Raw genomic sequence first — 25753 nt, forward strand, 5'->3', positions numbered from 1 at the left:
CGCAGGAGAGTCCAGAGCTGTCTTATTTGTAACCCAGTCTCTACACCATGCCTTGCATCAGAAAGCACTCAAAACATGTTTGTAGAATTGTTCCACAGGCATCACTGATTTCCCTCGCTACAGACTTCTCCCTCTCTCCTCAACTAACCTTAACTTTTTGATCTCTCATTTGTATCTCTAACCCTCTAAGGTTTTCATCTATTTCATGAACATATACTGTTATTATTAGGGCATAATCTTTAGCCATTGAGATCCCCTGTGAACTGAAATCTCACCGCTTTCTTGGACCCTCAGTTAAGGTCCATAATTTCTTCAAACAAAACACACACACACACACAAACACCAACACACACACACACACACAACCCCCAATTCGTTCTAGTAACTTATTGTAGATATGTTGGGTTCTGAGAGGCTGGAAGTTATTTCTTCAGACCTAATACTGAAATGATATATTTAAGTCTATTTCTACTGTTGTTAGGAACCAAGCAATAAATATAGGGCTGTTTTAGTTACTGAAAGTATCTAAGTCAGGATCTTTTCTGGCGGACACTTAACATCCAAAGAATCAGTAGACCTCTGTCAGGCTTACATTGAGAGGGCAAGTGACCTACAAAGGTCTTTTGATCTGGACAACGGATTTAGATCACGGACCCCAAAGCCCATTCTGAGATGGGGGTCTCTGTATTCTTGACGTAGACCTACATGCTGACCTCTAGAGTTCCAAGAACTAGATCTGTGGGAGCTTCGAAAAGGCTTAAATCAGGGAGCTCAAAAAGGGGGGCAGTTAAGTGAGAAGCCCAATGTCTGGCACCATGACAGCTGTTAGCGTGGAGAACTACAGAAAAACAAAACTAGTTGTATCCTTGTGTATTTTGGGATGAGGGGAGTCCCTGTTTACCGCTAGAAAGAGGGATCAGGAAGGACCAGAAAAGCCAACGCAGCTTGCAACTCCGCGGAGCAGCCCCGTCTTCCCAAGGCCCCGTCCTCCCGGCGCAGCCCAGACCGCCCGGGGTGGTCCTGGCCAGCAGAGGGCAGCAGCTGGGCGGGAGAGTCCCGGCGAGGGCCGCGCGGCGTCGACAGGCTCGCGGGGACACTCTTTTTAAGTAGTGGGGCGAGAAACTCGCTCATCACTACCCGTCCCCGACCCTGTGGCCACGGCGCACCTCGGGCCGCATTTCGGGAAGTGGGTTGCGCGGGCACGCGGCAGCTGAGGAGGGCCCGGCGCCCTTGGCGGGAGAAGGAGAGCGGAGGGAGTCCCGCGAGTCCCCGGGAGAGAAGGGGAGCCGGACTTCCGCGGGTCCGGGGCGGGAGGGGATCTCTGCGCCGGCTGCAGAGTCGGTTGCCCCTTCCTTGGCCGGACCCCTCAGGGCCCGGGCTTCTCCCACCGACACCGCGTCCCGAGTAAGCGCCGGGCCGCTCCGGTCCCTTCGCCAGCCCCCCCGCTCCGCTTCCAGGGCCGGGACGGGCGCCCGACATCGGCCAAGGTGTGCTTCCCGCCGACGCTGCCCCGGCCGGAACGAGGCCAGTCCCGGCGGCTGAGCCCCGAGCGGCCGCGGCGCAGGTTTGCGCTCCCGCCGTCGAGGACTGCGGCGGCCGCGTGGGCCGGTCCCCGCGGTCGCGAGTGCTCAGGGCGAGGGGGGGCGGCGGGCGCACTTGACCGTGGGTCTCAAGCGTCTGAGCCGCGCGGCGCTGGGCGGCGGGTTTTATGTAAATCGGGGCTGCGCCGGGGCGTCCTAGGTAGGATGGACCAGCCCCCCGCGCCTCGGCCCTCACGTCCAATAAGAAGAGCCCCAGCTTGACACCTGCCTATATACAGGCGAGCGCGCCCCCGGCTCTCGGACCGCGCGCACAGCCCGCACTGCCCACGCCGCGGGCGAGCGAGACCTCGGCCCGCCCCCATGACTTCCAGTGAGATCGAGATGCCCGGCGAGGTGAAGGCCGACCCCGCTGCCCTCATGGCGTCCCTGCACCTCCTGCCCTCGCCCACGCCCAACCTCGAGATCAAGTACACCAAGGTAAGGCGCCGCGGGGGGCCGGCCGTCCACGGAGGCTTTCTAGAACCTTCCTTCCTCTCCGTGGTCTGTTAGCGGGTGAGGGCGGCATGACAGGGTGTGGGGCTGGGGTCTCCCGGGCCAGGCCGTCGAGCCCGCGCAGCAGAGGGACACCCGGTCCTCGGCTTTGGGGCTGCTCAAGTGCCGCCGGGGTCTTGGGACGCGTCGAGAACTCGCCTCCGCCAGCCTGCCGCGCGGCGCTGGGAGTCGCCGTCAACGGCTGCTTCCCAAACCGCGTCCGCCGCTGCCGCCTCGTCCGGTTCTCCGGGCCCCGACTGCTGCGGGGAAGGCGTCGGCCCCGCTTGCACTCCTCGAAGGGTTCCCCGCCGGATTGACTGAGCAGCCTGGCCGTCTCTTCTCGGCCGTCCACCTTCAGGGGACCGTCTCGGGTACCCCGCAACCCTAGCGGGGTTCCGGCCAGAGGCTGTCGCGTAGGATCGTCCAGGCTCACAGCGCTGCGGCCGCCTTTGCAGATTTCATGGAAACCTGGCCTCTGAGTACAGTAGATTCAATATCAGCGTTTTATTCGAATTTTGTAGGAAGTGGCCGTTTTCCTGGAAAACTTGAGAAATCTTTAAATTCGTGCATATTAAAGGGTTCGCTTTTGACCTGAAAAAAAAAATTGCTTTTTATAACGAACTCTGACATCTCGGGTTACCCAAGCAGGAATTATTTTTTGTTGCACCACAACATAAGGAAATGCGTTCGCTCCCTTAATGTAAATAGAATTTACTTCCACAAATTGGACATAGAATAAATGTATTGATTACACATACCGGAAAGGTTATGTTATGCCATTGGGGTGAGAGAGAGAAATAGATGCAACTTAAAATAATGTTTCTTGGAGTTCCTTTTACAGTTGTCTTGATTTTCTATTCCTTTCCGTTGATTTCTACTCCAGACATCGCCCATTCAACCTAAATGCATACTGCGCACACGCAACATAGTTAAAGTTGTTTTCCATCATGCTTATTACGAGATAAACTAAATTTTGTCCAGGAACGAATTGTTTGGTTTTGTCTTAAAGATTGAAAGAGAAATATTTTTTAAAAACAATCAGAATATTGAAATTTTACCCGCTGAATTTAAGATAAAAACCAGGGTGGCTCGTGTTTTGAATGCCAATTTAGATGGATTTAATGTACCTGTTAGCTTTTTAGATGGTGTGACAAATTTTTGAAAGCCTTTTTAATGAGAGGTCGTTAATGGTTACAACCATTTAGGCATTGTTTGCATAACAATGGGGCCAATGTGTGGTACTTCTCCGGGTTTAGGAACATGCAAGGAAAGCCTATAGCGTAAGAGTTTTGTTTTATGAGGGTCCCTAACCTCTTCAGGTTCTCTTTGAAAGGTTTCGGGAACCAAGAGCTGTGCTGGAGAGGGGACGTCAGATTTGGGAGGGTTTGATTTTAGACTGACTTTGGGTTGAATTTTCCTCACAGCTCCTGAATGGAGTTTTAGGTTTGCAGTAGGGTATCTAGGAATTTAATTTGGAAGCTTTTCCTGCTCTCTTTTTCTGTGACAACCCCCGCTTCCTTTTTTCTCTTGTTGTGCCCCAGTAGGAAAGACAACTGATTTATAGCTAATTGAAGCCTTTAATGTGGAGTCCTTTAGCTCAGGGGAGACTTTTATCCAGTATCCACTTTCCCACTTATTACAAAGAAAAACAATCAGAAATGAAATAATGGATCGTAACTTGATTCTTTAATTTGTGGGGAGGAGGCACCTTATTTTAGGTTTGACAAACAACCCTCATAAACGTTGAGCAATACTAAACTAAAGGCAAGCTCTTTTCACAAAATCTTGTAAAATCAGCTATCTGTGAACATTCCCAGCAGCTTTACTCCTTGGCCCTTTAGTGAGACTTCTGAATTTTCTGAGACAAGTGGTATGGGCAAGCAGCATCTCTCACACAGAGAGCACAAACTGCTCTTTTGATAGCCGAGGGTACTGGGCCATGATTTTTTACTTAAAAGGAAAATAATGGAGAGTTTTTTAAAAACTCACTTATCAGAAGCGAGGGAAATTATATTAGTGATTTTAAGCAGAAGAATGAACAAGGTGCAATAGTTGGTCCTTTGGAATAGTAATAACCACATTCATTAGAAATTTTTAAAAGGGCAATAGCTAAAATATTACTATGCTAGAGAGCTTGTCGAATAACACATAGGAAAGAAATACAGTATTTATGTCAGAAAATGGTACCAAATAAATATAGATGGGACCTTAATAATTTTTGTCTTGTTAAATGAATAATTTTAGTGAAGACTATATAACAATAGGATTCTAAAATATTATCTGGGGACCAGTAGAGCCAAACTTACATGCAAATGGTTATATTTTGAGAATTTTAAGTACCATGCATTCAGAAAACTTGCACTTGTGATGTTATTTTTTTTAAATATTTTTCACCATTTCTTTCTTCTAAAAGTATTTTACATTTTTTTATAAAAGGGGAGTAAAGGAGACCATAAGAAATAAAAGTTACTGCTGTTGTCTGTCCAGTGAAAATGCTCCAAAATTAAAGTTCAATCCCCTAGAATGCTGAAAGGGCTAAACTCGTGGTTTTGTATTGACTCTCAGGCAATTACATCTAATTTTTAAAATAAGCCTATCTCTCTGAAATTCCAGCACCCATTTAGGACTAATGATCAATAGTACCATTTTTGGAATATGTCTAATTTTATTTCCTTAATATAGCCAACTAGACCCCCAATAAGTTTTAAAACTGATTCTTTTTAAAGGAATATGTTAAAAAAAAAAAACTGCAGACTGTTAGTCAAGAAAGACTGATAATTCCACCAACATGAAGTAGCAAAGGGACCACTTTGGAGCCAGGAAAATGTGCACTCTTTTCCTTGTATCCTAAGAAGATTACTTAACGGCTTGCACAGGAGTGAGTGTGATTGTTTTTAGCTGTGCCTTTATGGATTAAAGATTTTTCTGAGTTGTTCCTGTTTTATCTGTCTGATTGTTAAATTTTTGTATATTTGAATATATTGTAGGAGTATACACATGATAAAATCAAGGCTTGCACTTTGCTGACTGCCCCTAACTTCAGGGGCGATCTCTTCCAGATTCCCAGATCTTTGGAAATTTTTGGACCGTATCCCACCCCTACCTTCTCTATCTGGCTCTACTAGTCCCTCCTTCCCCCATCTCCCCAACACACACACACACACACACACAGACACACACACACAGACACACACACACAGACACACACACACACACACACACACAGACACACACACACACACAGACACACACACACACACACACACACACACACACCATTGTGCCCTCTCTCTGTTGATCACTTTTTCAATGAAAGTTTACGAACACTACCATAAAGAGTAGTGTTTTGTTTTAGTAGTAGTTTTACTTTTCTTCAGGATTTGATATGGTGGAGAGCTAGGACATAGGGAAGAAGAGGGTTATGGAGAACTGACCCACTGAACTAGAAGAGAAAAAAAAATAGAAGGCAATAAACTGAAAATTAGAGCTAATGTGCATTGGGCAACTATTATTTATTCTTTTATTTATTCATTTAGCAACCTTTTCTTGAACATCTGCTGTTTTCTGGGATCAATTTCAATTCAGTTCAAAGAATTTTTAAGTGGCTGTCTTCCTGTAATAGTGCTTTTCATTACACTGGTTGGGCTCTGGAAGACGCATCAAACTCCTAGGAGCTTAGGGTCTTTTTAGAAAGATGGAATGCCAAATTTGGGTTATCAGCATGGCAGTAGTTCAGTAGATCGATATAATAATAACAATAATGATAACATTTATAATGCCACTTACATTGTGATGGAGCCTAACGGCTTACCTACCATTTTCATATGTATCTTAGATCCATGCAAAACCTTTTGAAGGACACAGAGTAGGAAGAAATAGGAATAATTGATAAGGAAGGCCTTGGTCTTGACTTAAAAAAACTGATAGAGCTTGCCTCACCATACACTTTGCTTTTGCTAACAGTCTCATGCTTTTTTTATTTTTGAGAAAAAGTTTAAATCTTTATTTTATGTGTTGCTTCTGTTGGAAACTTGGAGAAAATATGAACTGGTCATCTCTTAAGAAGGAACTCCTTTTTGTGACCTCTGATTTTCTGACTTTAAATTTCTATTTTTGCTATTTATATGAGTTTGTAGGGGTTTTTTTTGTTTGTTTGTTTTTTTTTTTTTTTAGGTCTACTGGAGGGTTCTTATCTATTCCAGGGATTATCTCTTTAAGGTTTGGTTATTTCTAAGCCTCTAATCAAGATTGTCTTCTTGATATTAAGTTGTTAATCAAATTTCATGTTTATAGGAGACCTCAAGTTTTCAAAAATATACTTTTTCATAATTGGACAGTTTTCTCATGTTTGTATCATCTCCATTTAACCCAGGGAAGCTAAACAACTTCGTTGTAGGACTTGAATTAGATAATTTTTCTGGGTTCTGCCTGATGCCTTCTGTTAAATAGGTAGGAATCATATGGAGTCATTTGCTGAAGTGCTTTTGTCTTTATTCTATAAAAAGAGAAATTATAGGTTTTCTTTATGAGGATAAAAAGCCTTCTGAGGAGTGTGTTCTGTGAGGTCTGATTTTCTTGCAGCCTGGCCTGAGAGAAGCCAGGCGTGCATAGTGAGTTCTCTTTCATGTTAGACGATGATTAACCTGATGATCAATCCATGACCAAAACAAAAATATCTCAAATATCAACACATACAGTTTTCTCTCAGGTCTTTCTCAGTTGGATAATGGAATACAAATATTGATGTCTGTTTTTTTTTTTATCTTTTAGTTAGTGACAGCTTGTTGGGGTCAGCATACTACAGACTTTCTGCTTGATTTTGTAAATAAAATTTTATTGGAACACACCCACAATGATTCATTTACATATTGTCTGTGGCTGTTACTACAATAGCAGAGTCAGGTGGTTACAACAGGACTGTGTGACCCACATTAAGTTTATAAGCCCTTGACTTACTTAGAAAAAAAGGCTCTCAGTTAAAAATAGGCCCTTGTTCAAATACAGGTCAGATTTGTAATTCTTAGTGCTGTGCACGTTTAACATTTATTCACCACATAACGCCAAATATGGTGCCAGATTCTGGAGATGGAATAGTAAACAACATATGAACGGTGTCTCCTCTCAGGGAGTTTCTTCACTGAGTGTCAATTTCTACATATGTCAAAACTGAGGTAATAGTAGTACCTACCTTACATGATGGTTGTTGTTAGGACTGAGTAAGTATGTAAAAGTAAGTGGCATACAATGACAGTCAGCCAAAGTCTAGTTCCATTTCATTTTTGGTAAGTGATGAATATATTTTTGCTTCAAATTGATGCATGTCCATTTTAAGGAAGATTGGAATTGTATAGTGAATAGCTGTTTTCTGTTTTCTGAAACAGTCCATTGTTTACTAATTAGTCATAAGGGTTTAATATTCTCGGTAGCTGTGGAATCATTATATGTTTACACTGGATTTTTATCAAATGGGACCCCTTGAAGGTTTCCCTATTAAGGACTTCTCTTTACTAAAAAGTTACTGAATCAAACAATTTCCAGCCAGGATTTTAGTAATCAAATTAGTTATCTGACACGTGTGCTGAAACTCTGCATCAACATGCCTTTTATACCCAGTCCTGATGTCAGATGGCAAAGAGTCACTTCTGGTGTTTTGAGTAGCTTAAAGAAAGGTCATGTCAAGTTGTTGGTGCATAAATCTGGGAAGTATGACAGCATAGGAGGACATTCTCAGAAGGTGATGCCTTTTGAAATGGAAAATAGTCTTAGTTTATACAATTTAAAATTAAAGAACCTTTCAGGTCCTGATTTCCCAGTTTGGGGGCACTTCACCCTCCATACAATAAAAGCGCCACATAGTGACTATTTTGAAAGTCTTCCTAAAACTGTGACAATTAATTTCAAAGCCAGTCATTTCCCCTTAGACACCAAACCAATGCATAGAAATGATTGCCATAATGTCACCTTGGTTGATTTTTAATTGCCTTTTCAGGCATGTCTTTGAGCTCTATTCCATTTTACCTTTCAGATATATGAGATAACCCCAATTGTGAATTTCTTATCTCTGGCATTTCTCTATTGCTAGTTTGTCTGCTTGTAAGATGGTAGAGTTATGTTTAAATTGTTTCCCTTCCAAATCTTAATGGTTTATTTACAACAACTTTCTGTTTTATCACATAATTTGAAAACACTTCCAGCCTTTGAAAATTCCAGTTGGAATAATAATCAAGTGCTTTCACCATCTAGACTTTAGTTGGGCTCACAACAAACTAGCCTGGGGCTAAACACGGGGGTTTATTGAATTCTGTAGAATGTGGTTAAAAATTAGAATGTCTGTGAGTGAACATTCCAATTTTTTATTATAGAAGGAAGCTTACCTTTTACTACAGTTCAGCTCTGTTGCCTCCAGAGGTAGGTATCTGCTGGTTTTTTTCTTTACCACAGTCTGCCCTTTGGAGAGCCAGAGTTGCAATTTGTTTATTTCTAGATCTCTGGAAAGATAAAACCTATTGTCCGGTTGAAAGTGGAAAACACCTTATTTAGACAGAATTGAGGGTATCATGAGTACCAAAACAGTTTCCAATATTGATTATAAATTACAGAGAAAAAGTAAAAATAATTAAAGATTATATTTTATACACTTTCTTCTATATGATTTTAGTTTTTCTAACCTGTCATTGGATTTCAAGTCCAGTGCCTCTTAGGATTTTGCCCCAGGTCATTTCTAGGGATTTCTAAGAGATTAAGATTGGTCAAAAAATGGTATAAGCAATATGTTTCTTCCCACAGAAAGGATGGAGCCTACCTCCAGGTGAGTAGATCTGCCAAAGTAGTGTGAATTTAATAAACTCACTAAGAGGCAGAAATCACCTGTTTCCCTCCTCCTGCAATCCCCATCATTGACTAACACCAAACATATGGACTGAGGGTTTAGAGGTTAAGAAAGGGGGAAGTTAGAAGACCTTGACTGGGAAGACAGAATTATGAACTATCTCTACAGATCAACAGAGGATAACATAAAGTCTTGTTTCATGAGGTGTGAAAAATGGACTCCCTCACTGAATTCTTTTTGGGTGGAAATCAGGAAATAGTATGAGACTGGTTGGTTGAACATGAAACCAGTGAATTCTCTATATTTGAGAGTCTGATAACCAGTGAACCAATATAACTTGATTTTCACAGGGAAGGTTATCTAATTGCATTACTCAGGCTTATTTTTAACTGCAGCCAGAGCTCACGCTTTTGCTTTCCTGAATTCATTTACCTATCATGATTTATTCATCAAACATTTATTCGAGCCTCATGTGTCCAAAGCATTGTTAGTCACTGTCTGGCACGAAAAGATACATAGATGTTTGCATTGTCCTAAAGAGGCTAGAGAGGATTCCTGCTTGCGTGTGTGATGAGGACATGCACACCAGTAACTATGGCGTATGATAGAAGATGCTGAATTCTTGACGTGAATGCACTTGAAGTATCATGATGATTCAGAAGAAGGTGTTTCAGGCCCAGCACATCAGCAGCACTTTGTATTCTTAGAGGTACTTGAGAGGAGATCAGATACTTCAGTCATACAGAAGAGTGTAGACAATGTAACAAATGTGTATACATTAACACAGGTTTGTTTGTTCTTAACTGTTTGCACTATTTGCTTCTAATCTTTTTAAAGAAATACATTGATGCTCCACCTGTGAACTTCTCCCAATCCCCTCTCTCCTTTCCTTTCTTCCCCAGAGGTATTTGGCATTTATCTTTCCCACTGGTGTACGTTCACATACACATATTTATAAATGATATGTACTGTTGTCTTGTATTCTAAACCTTTTAATATAAATGGTGCCATACCGTGCCAAAGTTATGACCAACCTAGACAGCATATTAAAAAGCAAAGACATTACTTTGCCAACAAAAGTCTGTCTAGTCAAGGCTATGGTTTTTCTAGTAGTCATGTATGGATGTATAAAGAAAGTTGACTGCCAAAGAACTGATGCTTTTGAACTGGGGTGTTGGAGAAGACTCTTGAGAGTCCCTTGGACTGCAAGGAGATCCAACCAGTCCATCCTAAAGGAAATCAGTACTGAATATTCACTGGAAAGACTGATGTTGAAGCTGAAACTCCAATACTTTGGCCACCTGATGCAAAGAACTGACTCATTTGAAAAGACCCTGGTGCTGGGAAAGATTGAAGGCAGGAGGAGAAGGGGACAACAGAGGAAGAGATGGTTGGATGGCTTCACCAACTCAATGGACATGAGTTTGCATAAACTCTGGGAGTTGGTGATGGATAGGGAGGCCTGGCATGCTGTTGTCCATGGGGTTGCAAAGAGTCGGGCATGACTGAGCGATTGTACTGAACCAAATCATATATTCTTTGCAGTTTGCTTTATTGGCTTAGCATAGTGTTTTCAAGATTCATTCGTGTTGTTGGATATACATGTAATTCATTCATTGTCATTGTTGCATAATATTCCATTCTTTGAGTATACGCAATTTTAAATTTATTCTACTATTAACATGTAAGATACTGCCAGCATTTTGCTATTCCAATAAGCATTCTTAAGCATATATCCTTATCTGCCTGGGTGAGAAACCTTCTAGGATATATACTTAGAGTGATATTGTTGACTCATGGATATATCTACAGCTTTATCAGGGGTTGACAAATATTTGTCCAACACATTATACTAGTTTCCATTGCCATCAGCAGTATATCAAAGTCCCCATTGCTCTGTATCCTCACTTATACTTAGAGTTCCAATACTTCCTGAATTTTGCCAACTGGCTGAGTGTGAAATGTTATCTCATTGCTGTTTTAATTTGCATTTCATTGATTTCTTGTGAGGTTGAACATCTTTTCATATGTTTGTTGGTCATTTGGCTTTCCACCTTTGTGAATTGGCTAGTATATCATTTGCTCATTTCTGTTTCTGTATATGTGTGTTTTTACTGATTTGTAGCAATTTTTATTATATACTGTATTATATACTGTAGCAATTTTATATATACTGAATTATAATCCTTTGACATTTTCTTCCCCTTTCTGCTTATTCTTCCTTCTCCTTTTTTGGGTATAATTAGAAAGGGATTTTCTGTCTTTTTCCCATTATGCTTAGTAGTTTTGAACTTGCTCTTTAAGAAACTTAGTCCAAGTTTTTCAAGATATTCTTCTATATAGTTTTTGGAAGGTTCATTTTTATTATTACAAATTTTACCTTTTGCATTTGTGTCTTAATTCATCTATAATTGCTATTTGTATATAATGATACAGATAAATGTTAAGGATGGACAACATAACATAGAAGGAAATCAAACAATATTACTGTATAAAGGAAGTTAGAACTATTCTCTGCAATTTTGGTAAGATTAAGAGGTCCATAATTCTTCACTGTGTGCCTTTTCTGTTTGGGACTGGAGAAAAATGGAAAGATGACAATTACTATAACGTGAAAACTAACATCTAATAGATCTTTTTCTTGATTAACTGATTCAGTACTGTGCTTCATCCTGTTAGTTTGGAGAATTTAAATTATTCCTTCGTGCTGGGCTTGAAAATAACATCACTTTATTATTTGCTAATATTTGAACTCGTGTTTTTGTTTTTTTCATTGTGTTTTAAACTCAAAGCTGGTGTTACACATTCACCGTTGTATTTGGATTTTGTAAGTTATTTGATACATGCATGTGTGCCTCTAATTCTTTTTTTTTTTTGCCTCTAATTCTAAAGAACCAACTGAAGAATGAAATTCTCCAACTTTAAAACTGGATCTGGTCCTTCTAGGCATTTTACTTATGTAACACCTAATGGAGTTGGCCCAACACTTATTTTTTTAGCATGAATATGATCTATGAAAGTCCTTGTTACTTGTTTGTACTGCTACTAAAATGTGCAATTTTTGCCTTGTATTATATTTTTCTGTGTACTCTTCTCTTAATCTGTACTAGATTATAAACTTTTATTCATATTGGTATGTGGAAGCCTCTAGTGTCTTACAGTGTAAATGCTTAGGAAGTATTTGTTGAGTGAATACTTGTTATATTTTATCACTGATAGTTACTAATAGCAATGAATTATCTTTTGATTAATACTTTAATCAACATATTATCCTTTCATTATTAATACTACAGTTTCCAAAGTGCTTTTCACATTGATTACTTTTAATAATTGTGGCAGTCCTATTATGTGACTATTCTATTAACATCCCCACTTTATAAGTGGTACAATCAAGCATATTAATGTTAATTAATTTTTCCAGGATCAGTAGCTGTAGGTGGCTCTTCCTTTTCCTTCCCTCCTCATAACAACAAGAACAAGCACAAAAACCACAACAAAGGCCAAAGAAAAAAAATTGAATTATTAGCCTAAAGCTCTGCTAAATGTTTTACAAGATAATCCCAAACCCAGTTCTCTGACTATAAATCCCAACCTTAAGTCCAATTGGTATTGCCATAGCTATCATCAGCCACAATTTCTGCCTGACATTAAGATCACATTTGGGGTATGAGTCACCTGTGTCGATGTGATTCCATAGGCTGTGGGAAAGAATTGTATTTTTGGATTCTCACTGGTTGGTTAAGTCACACACGGCCCTTAATAACACCTGCTTGTTTGTTTTTTCAGTCAAAAAGTGCTTTTCTTTGGTATGGTTATTTCAGATCCACTTGGGAGTGAGAACTAATGAGACTGTTGAAAGTGAATATATTTCACAGTCTTTCAGATTTTTCTCTCCCACTATGCATAAGCCATCATTTTGTGTTACTTGACTGTAAATGGTGTGGGAGAGGCACTTGACTTAGAAAGAGTTGGGTGGATATGTTGTATCTTGCTTTTTATGAGCAAACATTTCTCACTAAGACATGACTTGTTTGGATCCATCTATTCCATGTCACTTCAGCAGGGATGCAGAATACAGAAATAAAGTGCAGTTTTCAAATTTCAACAGAGTTTCAGTGACAGAAGTTGGTAGTGATTGGGATACACAATTAATGTTTCGTTGTAAATGGTTCAGAAATCCTATCTGAAGAAACAGCTATCAAGTTATTGCTCTTAAGCCAGGTTATAGTCTCCAGACTTCTGTCTTCACTTTTATAGAGAAAGCATTTCTCTCTATCCACTACTTCCCAGCCAGACACCCCTTCCTTCTTAACCGTTTTCATCTCCTTTAAAATTTTTTGCACACTTGCGCTTCTCTTCTCCTTCTCAAAGTATTCCTCTCAGACAAGCCATTGATGACCCTCATTCCTTGGTTAGACTCATTTACCTGTTTTCATAAAAATGGTTAGTTGTGCCTGGGAACCTTTGTAGTCAGCTCTTCCAGCTGTTGGCCTGAATGGTCTCTAGGGAGACCAGAAGCAATGAACCTAGAATAACCACATTTGACTTCTGTGAGCCCTCTTGAGAATTTAGTAATTACTTAATGGATTGAATTGGTGACATATACTATTCCAGATAACAGCCTAGGTTGCATTAAATTAACCTTCACAAATGGGTATTTATTAGGTACTCTTAAAAGACTACACGTGTTGGCTGTAATTGCTCTTCCGTGTTTCTCCATGCTGATAGGTATTTGTACCCTGTGAAAAATTTCTCAGATGAAAGCCTGGGTGGTAGTTGTAGCCACTTAGTGATATGTGTCATTGTGTTCAGCACATTGAGCATAAATCCTGCCTTGTAAACAGCAGGAAGACTAATGAGGTTTGCCCACATTCTGGTATCATTACCGGGAATTCCAACAGAGAAGAAATAAAAGTACATAAAATGCAGTGATTTTTGGAACTCCTGATGATCCGAATTAAGGAGAGAGATGATTACTCAATATTAAGCATAGACACATGTGTACAAATATGAGTGCATAAACTACATTTAGCTAAAATAGAAACCAGCATTCTGCTTTTATGAACACTGGTAAAATCAGTGACTTGGTTCTACAGAGAGCTAATGAAGGGCTTATTTATGAGTGTCTTTAATTGTGAGAGTGTAGTGGGATAGCTATTGAAATAACGCAGCTGTTAAGATGATAGCACACTTTTTGCTTTCTCAGAACTCCTCATCATTACAGCCAACTAAAATCTCACATCATTTTTTTTGTCTTAAAATTTTTGAAGTGATTCTCCCTGTTATTTTTATAGTCACAAATCACTTCTGAACACAAAGGGAGAAACCTTTCACATATGTTTTTTAAGATTTATTTCAGATCTTTATTATTCCTACTATATAACTTGTGTGTTTGTCACATCAAGGGATCCAACTATTGCTTATTGCCCAGGCTACTTCTTGGATTCAAATTTTCATGAAAACTGTTATCTTCGCAGCTTTGCCACAAAATATGGTCCACACATTTTTGTGTTTGAATAAATGCGTAAATGGATGATACTGTTAATAGAAAATAATATTGTCTGATCCATTTGCAAAGTTACTAATAGACAAAAATCTGGGACTAGAAAGTGAATTCCAGGGTAGTGTTTTGAAATAAATAGCTTTCTCTCTTTAGAGAAAACATATGCATATTCCCTCTCTCTCCCTCCCTCCTTCTCTCTCTCTCTCTCAGGGAAAAATCCCCTCCTCCACTCCCACTTACTTGTCCCTTTCTTTGAACTAGAAGCCCCTCAGGGTGTGCTGTAGAGTAGTGAACAAGGCAGTGGACTCTGCACCAGAAGATCTGTGTCTGGTCCCAGCTTTGCCAGGGATGTGTGCTTGTTTAGCAGTTTCTTGTATATGTAGGCACACAGTCAATACACAGTGAATTACTGAATGAACAAATTACTCAATCACTTATTGAGTGCTTCCGTCTATACCAGACTCTGAAAATGCTTTGTGATACTGATTAAGTTACTTAAATTCCTTGGACCTAACTTTTATTACTTATAAAGTGATAGGACAGAATCAGATGCCTATTTACTAACCCACCTAGTACTTACAAACATGACTAGATGAGTTGTAAGATTTTTTCATTCCACCCTGGCTCTTAAGAACTCTTTAATTTCCTGGCTCCCAATTTGGGATTATGAGATCAGAAGGAAAATACCAAACTTGTTTGTACATCTAGTTACAGGCTTTCTGGGACCCCGGGTATTCATTCAGAACAGTGGTTTTAAAAAATATTTTCCCAAGGATGTCCTTATAATAACCAAAAAGTAGTCCATAGAAATCTCTGTTAATGACTCTAGTTATATAAATGAGTGATTAGCAGTGTCATAAAAATCCACTGGAAATAAAAAAATTGTTGTGTTTACTGAACACTTAGAGTACTAGAAATTCGATTAGTAACTCCCAAGAGAATTCTTCCTTAAAGTCTTAGGGAATATTGATTTTAATACTTGGTAATGATGGTAGGAAAAAAGGACTTGTTGGCACTTTTCCGCCAAAGGATTTTGGCAGCTTCTCTGTCAACCTCAGCTCATGAAAACCACAGTGGGTCGGGTAAACTGTGTGGAGAGGGAACTTGTCAGAAGCTTACGGCTTTTCACTTGAGTCTAATAGAGACTTAGCACTTTGCAGGTCAGTGCCACTGCTATTTGTCTCTGACCCAAGAGATCTGGAGTTCTTCACATCAAAACCACATCTTGCTGAGCAGAGATCAAACGTAGGAAGGTAAGGATTCTGCCAGTGATTTATCATGCCAGGGAGAGTGATCAGGCCATATGGGGCCGCTGCAAATGAAGTTGACATTCCGGCAGTTTCTCTTATAAGTCTCACATGTAGTTGTGGCTAGTTTTTCTTGTAGAGGAATTCCGGGTCAAGTGGCAGCTTTCAGTGGCATTTCTTAGCAAGCCTTAACCCCAACATGAGATTTATTTCAAAATCACATCCTAGCAAGATTTTTCTTATATTTTATGTAAATAGCAAAAAGGAATTTCTTCACCAAATATTGAAGGTTAATTTGAGCTTTTCATTTGATGTCTCCCCCCTCCACCCCTTTTCTGGGATGGTAACTATTTTGAAAAAGAAAAAAGAAAGAAAAGAAAAATTAAGGTGATTTTAGGTCTACAAAAAAAACTTGCTTTCTAAATATTAGATGTGACTTTAAGATAATGAAACTGACTCTATAAGCTATGCTCAACTAGGCTTATTAGTTCATCCCATTTTATTAACTCAGGACTTTTAGGAATGAATTACTACAAATATGACAATTTAATTCTCAGGGTAGGGAAGGCATCAGGTAGACCTTTCTGTATATTTGTAATGACCAAGAACAAAGGAGAAGACTTTAATTACTTAAGTACAAAATAGATATAATTATGTTTGAAAATATTTGCTGATGTTTAAGTTGTGGACAAATATTTTAACTGAAAGAAAAAAAATCTAGTAACTATGCACTATTTATTTTTATCAACAGACACATGAAAACAGTTGTGCAATATAAAATTCAGCTTTTTATTTGTTTACCATCACAAGCAAATATTTAGTCTCTTGTGGAGAAAAAACTCATTTATTGGTTCAAAGACCCCTTCAACTTTAGGATATACACTGGGGCATTTCAAGCTCCTCTTTGCACAGCATGTTTGCTTTGTAACGTAATGAAAGATGATATTGGTCGTTAAATGTAGTAGTTTGTGACATTAATTTCTAATTCAACTGAAGATATCATTTGTCTCTTTTGTGTTTTACTTTTTCTCAATGAGAAAAATTACCATAAATGGAATGGGCTTTAGTGGTTAGAACTAGGTCTCATCCTGTCTGTAGTCAGAATTTAGTTGATTTCCTGAGGTATCAGTATATCTGTTTATTAACTGGGAATTATTATTCTGACTGATGAAGTACTTCAGGTCTTCAGGAAGCAAGTTTAAATATAATATATAATAATAACAGTTTTCATCCTTGGAATGTGTACAACATCCATGAAAACCTGGTAGGGTCACCAGGTGAAATATAGGGCATCTAGTTAAATTGGAATTTTTGATAAATAATGAATACTTTTTAAATACAAGTATGCCCCATGATTTGGGGACATTATTATACTGAAATTTAATTCATTATTTTTCTGAAATTCATATTTAACAGATTGACAACCCTAAACTGTTACATGCATGGCTTGTGATTTTTATCTGTGACCAACAAATAAATATCATTTTAATGTAAAACTACTTGCCAATAAAATCAAAGACCAAAAGAATCCTTTAAAATTGTTGCACTTGAATAATGAAAATGAGTATAGTAGAAATACCTTTTTTTAACCCTAGCAATATTAGTAAATAAATAGGGCAACTAGGCCCATTGTAAGACAGCTTAATCTCCTAAATGAATTGCTCCAACCTTTTAATTCAAAATCATACAAACAAAAACATTGAGATAAGCTGGGTGCTTTTTCAAATGGGGACCCCTGTGGCTTTGAAAATAAACACTTCAGTCTCCTTCCCACCCCAACACCCACACTCACTAGCCTTTCTGATGTCTTCTATTTGCAAATGAACAGGCTGAATTCTGAGAAAGACAGAAGACTAATTAAACCTAGGAAAGACAGGCAAAGGAACATTTGTTTCCAAGAAGAAACAAAAAGAAATCAAGTCACATTCTGCTTTCTCAAGATGACAGAAAGCCTTAAAGCCTTTCCTCAAGTTTCTTCTCCAAGCATATGTCTCACACCACTGCTCAGACCCTGTCAGGGCCAGGCTTCAGTAGTGTGTTTGAACATTCCAGCATTAGACTGTCTTCATGGCTGAATCTGGAAAGGGTCTCAATCAGAAATTGTGACCAGTCAGTGTGCTGGATGACCTTCACCATCTCTACCTTCTTTCCCCATCCTTTTGCCCTGTGTGTCTCATGGTTTGACAGAGGGGTCTTACTTACTGGTAACAGAAGAATCAATAAACAGATAAACACAGAACAAAGAGTGAGTAACATCTTAAGAGCATTAATAAATTGTCTTGAATTGATGATTTACATTCAGAATCAGTTAAAAATTTGAGTGCGCACTATATCAGGTTTTCAGCCATCCAATACTTAATCTTTCCAGCCACTGGATGAGCTGATTTTCTCCTTTTAGAGATGAGAAAATTGAGCCATAGAAAGATCAAATGACACACCTAAGTCACACCATTTAGCAGTCTTTATACATGTAGAAATTTGATCCGTAAAGAAATAGTTTGAAAGCAGTGGGGAGGCAGAATTTGATCTTAGGACACCTAAGACGACCAAAAAAACCTCCATGAGATTCAATATAGGTGCTAGTCAAGCCTGGTGGTATTACTAAGGGAGATTGGGGAAATTAGGCAGTTTAGGTATGTGGAAGAGAAATCTTGCCATAACCCTTGGGGTCCTGAATCAACTAGAACACTTAGGTCTGTCCTAATTTGTATCACAGGTTCTTGGAATTACCCCCAGAGCCCTTTAAATGATCCAAGTATCTTCATTCTGGGAAAGAAGGCAGCCCCCCACCCCCACTCCTCATCCCCATACCTCGCCTCCCAGTTTATTTGGTTCTAGCCTTGTGTCCTGAAGGCTGCCCAAACTGAACTGTTCTCTGGGGAACATGACTAATGATCTTTTGTCTCTGTACTCTCATCAGTGTCCTTTCACTTTCAGGAACAGATCTTGAGGTTAGATGGATATGTGGGAAGCTGGATGGATCTTGGCTACCTAACTCTGCTAATGTCCTGACTTATTTCTGTTTACAACCTTAACACAATTTGTGTAATCATTGCGTGTTAGTGTAATATGTTGGGCATAGAGCATTTATTTTAAAATACTCTGGCACAATCAATTAGGATCAACATTTTAAACCTATTTAAAAGCGTTGCTTCTGGCTTCTCGTTTCTTTGACCTTGCTCTTTCTGCATACTTTGAGAGTGTAGTTTGCAGTCTTTCCTAATGAAGACTTTTCCTTTTTCCTGTCTTTCAGCCTAGAACTCAGGATAAGTGGGGTTCAGGGCATACAATATTGGGTCTATTATTTAAAACTGTTAATTGATTAAAATGAAGATTGATAAACTGGTCCTTGTCAAAACAGGCTTTGTAAAACCATGCTTTTTGCCAGTAAACGATTACACCTATTGAACAAAGGCCATGTCTTTATAATATCAAAACATTGACTTTAAAGTGAAAAATGTAATCAATCATCTAGGTGTTTTCCTATACAATGCCATTTGGGTGTTTTTTCACTTTTTAGCCAGATGTTTTGGCGTGAAGCAAAGCAAAGACAGGAGAACCACTTTTGCTCTGACTACCTAGATATTTCAATAGGAAACTTCTCACCTCACCTCATAAGTGATCTGGACATTTGCTTGTTTTATTTTATATAGGGGGCCTCTTACTTGCAAGTAAATAAGGTCAGGATTTTTTTCCTTTAAGTTAAAAATACCTTTATTACCTTAGATTAAAATATTCAAAGGCTACCAGCTTTGCAAGGTAGTATCCTGAGGTGATCGTCAATATAATTTTTTATAACAATAGAAATTTAATTTCATGTAGTTCAGTGATAGTGCTATCTGTACCCTAATGACTGAAATCTCTTTGAAGTACGTCAGGAGAAACAATCATGTAAAAGGAGATAACTAACAAGACAAGTCCTCAGACTAGTTCTTTCTACTCTTAATTAAAATTGAACTTTTTCCTATAAATAGATCAGTCTGGTTATTGATTTGCTATTTGGTACTCTCCTTTGATGAACCAAAAGCAGTGTAGTGGCAAGTTGAGTAAAATTCAACTCTCCAAAGCATAATGTACTGCAGGATTTAATACAGATCATTTGAAGCATTTACTATTAAAAAAATAAAACCTTTTATTACTGAAATAAAACCATGGCAGCTTTATGTCAAAGATTCATTGAGGATAGGAAATTATTTACACCTAACTCCTATTAATACCTGCTGCTTTGAGAACTCCTCAGGGGTTTAGATCCTACAGTTAGAAAATCCATGGCAGCCTCTCTGTGTTGTCATGGCCACTTTGCTGTGGGCTGAAAGGGTGGTCAGCCTGATTTGTCCTCCATCATCCTCCTGCTGCAGAAGTGGCCAAGTGATATGGTTTGGCTTGTGTGGCCAAGAAACTGCTGAGATTTATAAAACAAATTAGAGCAGCTTGTGAAAGAATCAAATTCCTATTGACAGCCAGTCTGAATTCCTTATCCCACCTTTGCTTCTTTCCCCAGTAACTTGATTTATTAAATCTTCTGAATACTGATTGCATGTTAGATGGTGTGTTAGAACCTGTAGAACATGGGGGACTCCAAATATTGCTGGGAGACCTTTCTTCAAGGAACTTCGGAAAGGGAGAAACTTCCATTGTAGCTAGCTAAGCCTTAGGCACATTCACTTTTTAGCTCACCTGATTGTGCAGTAGCCTTGCAAAGACTAGGCCTACTGCTTTTACTGGAAAGGAAACAAAGCTCAAAGAGTTTGAAAGTCTTATTTAAGATGGCTCACGCTTACACAGGGCTTCCCTTGTGGCTCCCCTGGTAAAGAATCCACCAGCAATGCAGGAGACCTGGGTTCGATCCCTGGGTTGGGAAGATCTCCTGGAGAAGGGAAAGGCTACCCACTCCAGTATTCTGGCCTGGAGAATTCCATGGACTGTATGAATTCCATGAGGTTGCAAAGAGTCAGACACGACTGATCAACTTTCACTTCACTTCACTTCTTCAGGCTTACACAAGTGGTAAAAGGCAGGTTGATTTTAACTGGAGATCTTTCAACTCTAGTACTTCCATTCTAGTTTGTGCTATAAGGAAGATAAAGAAGTACATGGAAGGTTAGTCACCTTAGTCCTCAGTGAATTTCCTACCTTTTTTTTTTTCACATACAGAGACATGACCCTCATGGCATTTAACCATTACTGTTGATTTAATTAAGCAACTTCAGTCTCTACACTTGTCCTGGGGAGAAGAGACATGCATATTATGTTGTTATCCTGAGGGTGTCTTTTGAAAAAAATCATATAAATTCAACCCAATATTTTGAACTGGCCTGCCTTTATAATCCTTATTGTTTAAAGTCAAGGACACAACCAAATATTTCATTCATATTTCAGGCCACTTCTCTTGAATGCCATGAGATGTCTGTTCCTTTCTGGTTTGGGAAGGGACACTTCTGCGCAGAAGACTCATGGAGAATTGTCCTTTAAGAGTTCTTAAAAGCATTCCACCAGGAAGGGAATAAAATTTGTGAGATGGGGAAATAGATGACATTTCCTGACCAGGTTCCCAGAATTCTAGGATGCTATGAAATAATTACAGGAGGACATTGTACTTATAGGTTTTGTCCAACTGCCTGTGTGGCATGTCCCTAATAAACTGCCATTATGAATTTACTTTTAATTCCCTTAGCTGGTGAAGTAACTGAGAGACATATAGGTGTGACCATTTCATAAAGACTGGCATTTTGATGCCTGTTTTGATACCTAGATTTGGCAGAGAAAGGAACATATGAAAAAGGAGTTGTTTTGATGCAGTGAACTTGTAATCAGCCCCTAAATCAGGCAAGGGTTGGCCATTTCTTTTTCATCTGCATATCCAAAACTAGCCTTTCCGTGGGAAGTCATTAGGATAGGGATAGGTTTTGCAGTCCCCTTTCTGGACCCTCAGATACAGCCCTGTGGTTGTAAAAGTGCACAAACTCTTCTTTAAGAAGCCTCGGGAAAATAATTTTCTATCTGAGGATTACAGTAACGTGGCCGCTGTCCTCTGGCAGAAGTTCCTGCTTCTGCCGGTGAGGAGAATGCAGACAGTGTCCCAGGACCTCAGCTCTGCATGGAGTCCAGTAGGAAGGTAAGCCACTGTTGTGTGCCTGACACATCATGCCGTCAGGAGAGGGAATGGAAGAGCGTTTTGCCGTCACCTTTGCTGATTGTGCCGAAGGAAAAGAAGACTCAAACGAAACTCCTTGTGCTGCATCATTCTGAAGAGGCATTGTGGAAGAGATGCTTATACTTCCTGGTCAGCCATCACATCTGCTTTCTAAACAGAATTTAAATCTAGCAAAAGCCCTGGGCCAGAAATCAGGATATTGGATTCCAGTCCCCATTCAGCCACTAATGGGTTGTATGACCATGGGCCAGTCATTGGACTCCTTTTTGACAATATAGCAATTTCCTTCAGTATAGGTTGTATGTAAGGCCTTTTCGGTTCTTTGAATCTCTCTCTTCTTCATTAAAGCAGTCTCTACTATATTTAGACCAAAAAATAAAGAGTGTTAATTCATTAGCGCATTTAAAAATAGTGCTTTGACTGTTTACAATAGCCAGGACATGGAAGCAACCTAGATGCCCATCAGCAGACGAATGGATAAGGAAGCTGTGGTACATATACACCATGGAATATTACTCAGCCGTTAAAAAGAATTCATTTGAATCAGTTCTAATGAGATGGATGAAACTGGAGCCCATTATACAGAGTGAAGTAAGCCAGAAAGATAAAGAACATTACAGCATATTAACACATATATATGGAATTTAGAAAGATGGTAACGATAACCCTATATGCAAAACAGAAAAAGAGACACAGAAGTACAGAACAGACTTTTGAACTCTGTGGGAGAAGGTGAGGGTGGGATGTTTCGAAAGAACAGCATGTATGTTATCTTTAGTGAAACAGATCACCAGCCCAGGTGGGATGCATGAGACAAGTGCTCGGGCCTGGTGCACTGGGAAGACCCAGAGGAATCGGGTGGAGAGGGAGGTGGGAGGGGGGATCTGGATGGGGAATACATGTAACTCCATGGCTGATTCATGTCAATGTATGACAAAGCCCACTGAAATGTTGTGAAGTAATTAGCCTCCAACTAATAAAAATAATAATAATAAATCATCACTTAAAAAAAAAAAGAAAAGTAAAAAAAAATAAAAATAATGCTTTGATGAGACTTGGATGTCAAAAGTATGAGCTTGGCATGCTGCATAATTTCACAGTAAGAAACTAAAATCAGTTGGGGGTGAGTGGGCTATTTCCAGTTATTCTTGGTGGTCACTTTGCATGAGTTTAAAAATGTTTGCTACAGGACTTTTTTCCACCTAAATTTACTTTTTTTCAAATGACATCTTTCTAGTACGTTAGTTGCATATTCAAGTCTTAGACATAATTGGAAAAGGAAGTAACTTTTAACCTGGAGGATGGACTCTTTTATGAGCATGGAGATATATTAACTATTATTCAAGTAGTTATGAAATACCAGCATGCGCTTAGAGGAGTAAGACAAATCTGCAGTCAGAGAACCTCTGATAAACTCTCTTATTGAGCGCCCACTAGTGGACACACGTGTGTACCTCAGATAGGCAGAGTATCCGAACTAGGAAGTCCCTAGAAATGGATCTTCCATTCAGTTAGTAGTAGCTTTCTAATGTGCCATGCTGAAAAGTATTCAGGAGTTCAACTGGAAAGTTTCACAGTCAATTATGAATGTCTGTCAAGGGGCTGGGCGGAAGATTTCTATCACAGGTGCCATGGATGAGCCTGTCTTTGGTTACCAAGTCTGGTGTTCTCCTAGATGAAAGAAGGTTGGGAAAGGTGGGAGACTTGCTGAACATTTAGTGCAAAACCAGGACCAGAATACAAGCACTTCACCTATTCTTCCTTCTTTGACTGTGGAAGAAAATAGGACTCTTAAAGTAGTATCCTCTTATAAATAGCCCCTAGGTGTAGTCAGCCTAAGTAATGAGCTATAAAATGGCCACACTTCATAATTGGTAGTGGTTGAAGGAGGAGACTGAAATTCCAGTTTGGTTCTGTAGGTGTCAGATCAGTCAAGAGAACTGCAGTGTCATGGCCCAAGGCCCCAGAGGAAAGTAGTTCCTTCTGAACCACTTTCACTGGCAGGGTGCTGTGGTACAGCAGTCTTCCTAGGTAAGTAAATAGCTCCACTGTGTCAGTGGTCACCGTGTGTATCCAGAACCGTATTCTGGATGAAGATTGATTATCGTAACCTCAGTTCCAACAAGAACGAGTGGGAAGCTTATGGTGTTAGTGAGATGCTGTTCAGTGTCAGTTGAGGGATCAGCTTCCCTGGATAGATGAAAATGATTCTTGAGTTGCAAAAATTTTGACTCCTGGAATTCAAAACATATGTTGTTTTACTTTTTGTTTTAAGAAAGTACTTCTTTCTCATGTGATATATATACATACCTAACATTTATTGAGCAACTGCTATTTCACTGTTCCTTTTCTAGGTACTGGAGATACAAAAATAAAGATGACATAGTGATGTAGTATTTGTCCTTAAGGAAGGGACAGTTTAGTAGTGGACAGATACCTTTTTTTTTTTTTTTTTTATGCAATGAAAACATTTCTTTATTGAATGTGATTATCTCATTACTCTCATAAACTATCAAGAATAACGAAACTATTAAGCTCTCAAAATAAACAGCAAAACCAAATATCTTGATCTACAAGAAGTATTATGATGGAAAAACTGAAAAATGGAAAATGAATTTTTCGACTTTAACCTGGATTGATGATAATTCTCCTTAATTGGTAATAACTGCTGCTTGAAAAGCTGAGCTAAGGATTTTGAAACTACCTGGGGGCTCCCTGTTTGCTAATTGGCTCCTCCGGAGCATGTGCACCAGTACTTAACACTGCATGTGTGTTAAGTCGCTTCAGTCGTGTCTGACTGTTTAGGACGCCATGGACTGTAACCCGCCAGGCTCCTCTTGGACAGATACCTTTTACCACAGTTAAAATATTGTAGGATGTTATGATACTAGGCAGAAGCCAGAGGACCGCATTTAGCTCTGTCTGAAGGGATTTGGGAAGGCTTTAGCAAGAGGTTGTATTTGAAATGAGTTTTGAAGGATGACTAAGATTCTAATGTTTTATCAGGTGAAAAAGTACATTTGTATTGAAAGATCCTTACAAACGTTCATAGCATATTTACGATTAAGTGTGGTTTTAGTCACTAGGGAGGAACTTAGATCCACAGATTTTAAATTATTACACTCCTCATTAGATGGCACGCTGTAAGAAACTGGTCTGTGCAAGACTCCTCCTGTTTTCCCCACAAGCATCCATTCCGGGCTATGTTTAGATACAGATATATCCTTGATGGGGAAATAGTATTATTTTGTCTATTTTTCATTTATGTAAATGGTACTGTGCTATGGATGTTATTCTGACTTAGATCCTTAGTGAGGAATGGCCAGAGATGAGACCAGAAAGATTGGTCAGGACCAAGTTATGAAGGAACCTACCTCTTGGGAGGAAACATCTTTAAATAATTTATTTTGAAACAGTTCACCTGGCCACTTAAAGGTTATTCAGCAATAAGGAAACTGCCCCAGAGCTCTAGTCTGTTACATAGAAGTAGGTACCAGACTGCTTCAGTTTTGGATCCTGGTTCCACTGCATCCCTTACTGCATTCCTTTACATCTCTGAGCTTCCACTTCCTCATCTGTGAAATGGGAATGATGACACTGCCTACCTCATGTGACATTTTTGAGGATTAAATGAGTTAGTACATGTAAAGTGTCTGAAACAGTGCCTGGAACATATAAGCACTCACATTTAACTTTCATTATTATTCTCTTAATCCATTTGGTTTTCAGTAAATTTCCTAATTATGTTAGTTCTACTGCCTTTGGCCTAACTGAAGATAGCTCTTTAACTTAAAGTTATAGTTTAGCAGAGAGGATGGGGAAAAACCAGTAATGTTAACTGGCATAAAAAAGCCCTATACTTAACTTCAGGAGACTTAGGTTCAAATTTTTGCCCTGTGAGTTATTTGCAGTATGTTTACTTGGACATAAATCTTAGTTCACTTGTCT

General features: G+C 39.4%; 1 protein-coding gene across 1 annotated transcript in view; it reads left to right on the forward strand.

Annotated features, from left to right (window-relative positions):
• The first annotated feature begins 1658 nt into the window (after nucleotides 1-1658).
• The window catches only part of ALDH1A2 (aldehyde dehydrogenase 1 family member A2), a 104663-nt gene continuing 80568 nt past the window's right edge, over nucleotides 1659-25753 (forward strand). The window contains exon 1 of the mRNA XM_065940493.1: nucleotides 1659-2018. Coding sequence (XP_065796565.1) covers nucleotides 1902-2018 — 117 coding nt within the window. The 5' untranslated portion in view covers nucleotides 1659-1901. The remainder of the gene's footprint in view (nucleotides 2019-25753) is intronic.

Source organism: Muntiacus reevesi, chromosome 7 (assembly GCF_963930625.1).
Source record: "Muntiacus reevesi chromosome 7, mMunRee1.1, whole genome shotgun sequence".
Taxonomy (NCBI): Eukaryota; Metazoa; Chordata; class Mammalia; order Artiodactyla; family Cervidae; genus Muntiacus; species Muntiacus reevesi.